Source organism: Helobdella robusta, assembly GCF_000326865.2.
Source record: "Helobdella robusta unplaced genomic scaffold HELROscaffold_45, whole genome shotgun sequence".
Lineage (NCBI taxonomy): Eukaryota > Metazoa > Annelida > Clitellata > Rhynchobdellida > Glossiphoniidae > Helobdella > Helobdella robusta.
The window spans coordinates 302,064-309,719 of NW_008705095.1; the positions used below are offsets into that span (position 1 = coordinate 302,064).

Here is a 7,656-nt window from a genome sequence, read left to right on the forward strand (position 1 = left end):
TGTTTAGTAAACAACTCTGTTTTGTTGTTATTTTTTATAAAAAAATTTTTCAACTCTACGTAAGGATTATTTAAAAATTTGAAGGAATTAATGAGTTTCAGTCAACTATTGAGTCAAAGTTTAATTTTTAAATGCATTTTACTGCTTCTATGTTCGATGTCCACCAAAGTGAAAATTGCTGAAACCGTACCATCGGATAAATTCCGTGAGTAAATTTAATAAAATTTTCTTTGAAAACAAAATCACTAGGAATTTTACGACATTTGATTAATAATGTGAATAAGATACACGATTGTTAAAATGTACCTGCTACTTCATAACCTTAAAATATTTTCGAAGAAGGAACAACGTTCGTTGGCTGTTACAGAAATATCTACTATACTGCCACACAAACACCTTCAGAATTAGATGAATGTGTTGCTTTTTGCGCAAAATTTCAATCTACTGGACAGAGTTTCCTAGTTGGAATAAATGCAAATGTGAAGTTTTGCTTTCTGTTTAGTTTATCAATATTCCTTAATTAAAAAATAATTGTTTAAAATTTTATGAAAAAAATAGATAAGATATATTAAATTAATGACAGTACATTATTTTTGTTAATCGCAAATAAATTGTTAGCATTTAAACGCCTAAACTGATAATTTTTTTTAAATATTCCCAGAAAATAAATAACTCATCATGTTTTTGCGTGATTCATATGGAGATTTCGATGAACCAAATGGTATATTCATCGGAAACTTGTCACAATATTTACTACGTCCGTGCATCCGCGACCTATCGTAAGATCATTTTTCACTGTCAATATTGTATTATAAATTATCATTGAAGCTAAATAACACGCACGTACGCACACACACATACACACACACAAACACACACACACATATATATATATCGTATTCATATTTCATACTTTGTTACAAATGAAGTATAATTTCAACTACCTAAGCGAGATTAATTAAAAAGTATGAAACCAAATTTGGAATTGAGACAACAAGCTATTTAGAAACAGTCTCGACAAAAATACTTTTACCTCTGGTTTCTATTGACCAGTGCTTATCAACCTGTCATGCCCAGTATTATGATTTCGCAAGTTTCCCCATGGAAAAACGTGTATGTAGTTGTTTTTTATTCAATATAGAATTTAGAATATCTGTAACGTAGTTAAATGATATATTTTATTTACCATTTTAAACATATTTGTACTCATTCGACGACGCCACTCACATTTTTTGGTTGGATCAACTTTATTAAGTCAATAATTTATTATTTCTCAAATGGTAAGTGAAGAATTTTTGTTTTGTCTTTCAGTCTGATCGTCAAGGACAATGCTCTTGTTACAAAATCAATGAAACCATGTCGAGTGCAGCTGAAGCGCATGACGGATTTGCTGATGAAAGTTATTATACAGGTTTAATTTTCGTTCTACATTTCTACTTTCATCGCTGTTCATTTAAATGTTGTTGAAATCGTAAATTTTATATCCAAACTGAATAGTAAATTTAATGTCTTTTGGAAATACGAGAATTATTCGTACTAACATGATGTATAATATGGACAATGGATGATCAGATATTTTGAAAGTTAGATTTTTTTATCACGCTTACTTCACATGTTTGCCTGTTCTTCGTTCGTTCGTTCGTTCGTTCGTACGTTCGTTTCCTTAATTAAAATCTTGTAATCTCTCCATCGTCCGATTTCAACTTTTAAACTGAAACCTTGTACTCAAAGCTTATAAGCCACAACTAAATTGCTGATGCTCTTTTCATTTAAATTTGTACATTCAACGTCTGACAGTTTTGGGTGTTTTTTATAAATTATTAGTAACTAGCGAGTGAAAAAAATGTTATGATTATCTCACGTGATGTGTGGGCAAGAGCGCGGTTTAAAAATCTTTTCTGTTTAAGTTGCTTCATTATAACAAAGAGGAGACACTGTTTGACGAATAAGTAAATATTTGAATAGCGTCAAACAATTAATTTTTCATTTGTACGAATGAACATTACTGTTAATTATTTAACTTTTATAATAATATTTGATGTAAACTTTTCAACAGTTGAATATTTTCCAAACATAATGTTTGGGAAGGTCACAACTTTATGTGATGCTGCTGGCGTCTGCCCTGAAAGATGTAATTAACAAATTATAAAATGTTCGCTAAATAAATTGTAATAATTATAGTTTTATTATATAATTTTATATAAATGTGTAATTGCTTGTCTGATTGGTTTGATGACTTAATAAATAATTTTTTAAAGTTTTTAAATTTTTTTTTATCAAACATTTATTCAATATTTTTAATTCAGTTAGCATGATCATTTATTTGCAGTTACATTCAAAAATTTGTCATGTCAATTTTTATTTTCAGCCTGCAATCTTAAGCAACACACCTGTCCTAGACCCCTGATTTGCCAGTCTATGAATCAAAAAATATTTGAAGAATGTTTCTGTCCACTAATAGACGATTATCACGATAAACAACAAAATTGTGTGGGTTAGTCACTTACCGGTGTCAATAACGTTTAATCACGATTAACTTTTCAATGTAGAATGAGGACAAATTTTGAAATCAGAAAATACAGAATACATGAGTAACTAAATTTAGATTGTGAAGCATACTATATACTAAGCTATAATATATATGTGCTCATTGGAGATACAAACCACATTATTACTATAATAAGTTTAGTTAGGATGTTAGATTACAGTTCTTTGTCGAATTCTTAACGTGTTAGCTCAGGCTGTAGAAGTGAGTGTCTGCTATATTATCGAGTTTCACTAAAATTCCTTTTAAGAATATAGTTTTTTCAAAACTAACTAAACATTTATCAAATGCCTCGTTAAATTATATTACGTTTTTTTTTAGAATCTATAATCGTCAAAAAAAAATAAAAAAAAGATTAATCCAATATAAAAAATATAAAAAAATGATATTATCAACAGATATAAACAACAATTGTGTACAAAAATTTAGATATACCGAAAACCAAGAACGTAGCCTTCGCTGGATTAGCATTTTGCGAAACTGAAAATGGAAGAGAGCCGGCATTGTATTTGGTTGATGGGAATGTATTTGGTACTGCTAGCTCTGTTGTAGTTCATTCGTTGAATATTGAACTTAACCGAGTTTATTCGGTTCATGATGTTATGATACACATTTACTCACAGCCTGAAACAAATTCATGTATCTTATAACTTTCTACATTCTCCTAAAACATATATTATTTGACATTTTTTTAATTTTCCAGTTTTTATTATCCACGTAGTTTATCCAACTACTGAATTTAATTTTCAAGTACTTGATGGGGTCAAAAATAATGATGTTGAGGGTTATGAAGAGTCCGCTAAAGATGATGAAAAAATTGGTAAAAAATCTTTGAAAAGTGGTGAGTTGAAAATAATTCATAAACATTTAAGACTCTTTGTGACTGAAACTTGCTTCTTTCCAAAAAATATATAAATATATGAAAATATATGTTTGAAAAAATATAAGTATAAAGACTTGTTAATGTTCTTGAAGAAACAAAATCAGTTATTTTAATATTTAGTAAGATTAATCTTGCTCTGATAACAATTTTCCGAGTCAACTCTCTTCAATCGCTTAATACACTAAACAATAAAATTGTTTGCAACATACAATACGATCGTTTCCAACATTACAATAGCTGATGTGACGCAAACCAAAGTGTCAGAATGTCATCTAAATCCTCTTCCCGGTGGGTTTAGAAAAATAAATTACAACTGTGCTGACCAATATGCCAAAACTCTAAGCGTAAAAACGAAACAGCAGGACAGTTTTGGTGATTTGAGAACTGTTACAGAAGTCGAAGTGTTTGCAAGTTGGTTTCATGTCATGTGTGTTTTATGTCATGTCATGTTTTATGTAACGTGTGTGCGAACCCAGAGTTTTACGGTGTGGTGGGCATGATTTTCTAAACTTGACGATGACCATTTTTTGCTTATTCCTCATTAATTAATTGATTAGTTTAAAACAAAAGTAATATTTTTTTAATGACGGACCATTTTGTTTTTTTCTGGTCTGATAGAATGCATTCCGAAATATTCAGTAAAAGCACAATAAAAGTTGTTAAACTTTGAAAAAGTCAAAGCTACCCCCCAAAAAATCCCTTCTATGCCGCTGTGTATATGTTTTAAGAAATTCTATTGATAAAATAACGAATAATGGATCCGGACATTGAAAAATTTGCTTTTGGGAGTGGTTTCTTTTTATATGGGTTTTAATACGTTGAGTGGTTTTGTGTTACACTTTCATAGATATGACATTGATTGTGTAACATTTTGTTTAGTTTATTTGATTACAAGATATTCAAATACGATCCTTGTTATAAGTTTTGTTTAAAAAAATTATTTATTCGAATGTTGAAATCTTTAAAAGATCTAAAGATTGTACAAAATAACTAACATGTGATAGGAGCTGTTAAGAGTACTGGCTATAAGTTCGTCGGCTGTTTTGGGACCATCACTCGCCACGATGTAGCCGTCAGCAGCCTGCCTATCTTTGACTGTTCGGAGAAATGTTCAAAAATATTTCCTGATTTTGCAATTGCATTACAAGTTTTTGAAATTTACTTTCCTTTGATGTGTTATGTAAATTTTTTCGTTCATAAAAATTCTTCTACAGATAAACATAGATTTTCAATTTTTAGTTTGTAACCAATTTAAGAGATTTTGATTTTATAATATTAAATTTTTTGATGTAGTTTATCAGAGTGAGAAACTTTTTTTCATTCTCAGAAACAGAATTGCTACTGCATCCGCGATTACGCGAACTTCCTGCCGTCGTCAGATTGTTCTAAAAAATGCACCAATCATTCTTTTTTGAAATGTGGATCTGATAAAGCTTATTCAGTTTATGCAAGTTGGAATATTTTTATAAAAAAAAAAAATTTTGTATATCAAATATATTCAATCGAATCCTAATTTCTGATTTCAAATTTTCATAAAATCTCAAACAAAATCAATTAATCATGAACATGTTTCACGTAGCACCTCGTGAAAAAGACGTCTTCATTGGGTGCGTAAATGCCTTGAAGCATGTGCCCCTGCATGTTGGCGTGGACCCGGCGAGAGCATACCGATCGTGCAAAACGCACTGCGCGGCACTGCTGGCCGTCCACTTCGCTATTAAGGCAAGGAAGTTTCATGGCTTTTCTGCTTCAGATCATTTTGATTCCACAAATTTTGAAACTACGTAGGAAGGGAAATTTTGTTTCTGCGGTGACTTGTACAAAGATTCCAAGACAATTGAGAAGATTAAATTTTGCGATATCGACTGCCCAGATGCAACGAAATATACGTGTGGCGGTATTAATAAGCAGTATTATTCTCTCTATACAAGTCAGCCACCTTTTATTGACTTAATTAATTTTTTCATCATTCGAACTATACTTATAGAGAAATTTAATTGTTTCAGCAAAAATATGGCGAAAAATCAGTACAGATTATTATCCCTTCTGTGGGAATGACTGGATGGATGGCGTTTGTGATGGCGACTGCATGCAAGGGTGGTCGGGGACTTTCTGCGATGTTGAAAGTTTTTAACTTTTTTTTCTGCTAACAAATTTTTGTTTCATGGTGCTAAGACTAAATTTCTCTGTGCGTTTTTGATTCGTTTGGAGATTTTATAGTTAAATTCTCAGTAAACTGCTAAATTTGAAAAATGACATCGTAACTTCAGCCAGGAAGCGGAAACAAGATATCATCCACAATGGATGTTACACACAAATCATCCAGAGCACTGCTTCTTACGTCAGATCAATTGATGAATGTGTAGCATTCTGTGCTACATCGCATCTCATCGCATTGCACGTGAGACCACATTTACATAATTTCTATATTCATTCTGGATATTTTTTCTAGCTATTTCAACTAGGACACTGACAAATTAATAAAAAGCATAAGAGTTGAGAATGTTTTAAAATGTCCACAAAATTTCAGAGAGGGAGTGAATGCTATTGCACCTCCAGGGCAATGCACAGGGTGTCATCTAGTATCTGTAATATAAGATGTAAGGATGAAGATTTGTATTGCGGGGGGTTCAAACATTACTCAGTCTACACAAGTCAGTTTGGATTTTTCGTTCACGAATTCAAGACATAATTTGTTCAATTACCTCTTTGTTCACACAATAACGTGTTTTTATATTGTTTCTACATTTAAAATACGTAATAATAATTATTAATAATGCTCAATAATATTATTAATTAATAGTAACACTATAATACCGATAACTTTTTTTAACTTATAGTCTCAAGTACAGATTTTAGACATTCTTTAATATCATCTTTCGAGTGGTCAAGTTCCATGTGTAGGAGAGGTTCGAGAAGGAGGGATGTAGAGAATGAAGACATGGAGCACTACCTCCTCTCCTGCCTGGAAAAAAATAAAGAGTTTGCAGTCGTTTCAGTAAGTTCAGTGGTTTACTTGCACGTTTCATAAGTGTTTTTAGGATGTAGTAGTAACCGGAATTTAATTTTTTTTAAATCAACGGATTAATGTTCAGCAAGATTTAATTATTTCTTTTATAGAAGGAACATTACTGTTGTACGAATGAAAAGTTAAACGTTCGGTGTGCCGACAAAGCTTGCAACTTATCTGATCGTTGTAAATTCATCTACGCCAGTTAGCAATAAACAGTCGTTTTTTTTACAATCTATCAAGTTTATTTGTTACCCCCTGTTAACATCTTTTAATCTTCCAAATTTCCTTTCAATTAAACTGAATAATTTAAATGTCAACAACTGAAAATAAGTATATAATTATTAAAATATGTATGCTACTTAGCAGTAAAATTATTGAGTTAAGTGATTAAATAGTAACGGATATCTTTCAGCTTATAGACGGATACAATAAAGTTTATATCAGTGTTTGAATGTTTAAAAAAGCAGTGTTTTTAACAGAAAACTGATTAGACTACTCTCACTTATCAACACTTTAGCAGCAACGGTTCTTCTGTTTAATGATAATTTGGGATATAGAAATTTATTCGCGCGTTCGAGATTTCTGAGTTGTAAAATACGAACAGTTTGGTGGTTTTGAATTCGTTGTGTTGATAGCTCGGACTGTGTATTGCTGATTCTTCTGAACCTAGAAAGAATGTAGTAGATAGTTAATCGTTGATCTCTTTATTATACTGCAATCCCAAAGTTGTTCATTATTAGTTTACTAAATAAAACAGATTCAAGTCTTTCAGCTATTAAATTTGATTGAGTGAAATCTTTTTATTTCATTACTACTACTACTACTAACTACAATTTTTTAGATTTTTAAAATTTTGTATTTTGTTTACGACTTGTCTAGCCTGGTACGAATTAGAGTTACAGCTCGGTGTGGGGGTCGAGTGCAAAGCCGACTCTACAGACCCAAACTGCAAATTGAAAGGTTGACAAGAGACGACTCATAATACCAAATCATAAAATTTACTCTTTCTTTGTTTTTAGATTGCCACACGTTCCCATGCAAAACGCCAAGAATCTGTGAGTCTTCAAATTTCAAATCGTTGGAATACAAGCACTGCGATTGTCCGCATGATGAAGTTGAAAGCAAAAGCGGAAAGTGCATAGGTTCCTGATTAAATAATTCCATTCATAGGCACCGACATGAAATGGCTTGCTCCCACCAATTCGGAATAAGAAC

The 7,656-nt window shown here is 31.4% G+C and overlaps 1 protein-coding gene across 1 annotated transcript; it reads left to right on the plus strand.

Annotated features, from left to right (window-relative positions):
• Positions 1–1,356: 1,356 nt before the first annotated feature.
• Positions 1,357–5,216, plus strand: HELRODRAFT_177916 (hypothetical protein; the record flags this gene model as incomplete). The annotated part of the gene is made up of 9 exons (XM_009026074.1): positions 1,357–1,411; positions 2,057–2,131; positions 2,369–2,494; positions 2,975–3,184; positions 3,249–3,386; positions 3,666–3,839; positions 4,433–4,575; positions 4,756–4,879; positions 5,008–5,216. 9 exons carry the CDS (start codon positions 1,357–1,359, stop codon positions 5,214–5,216), a joined length of 1,254 nt encoding a protein of 417 aa, XP_009024322.1.
• Between the last annotated feature and the right edge of the window lie 2,440 nt (positions 5,217–7,656).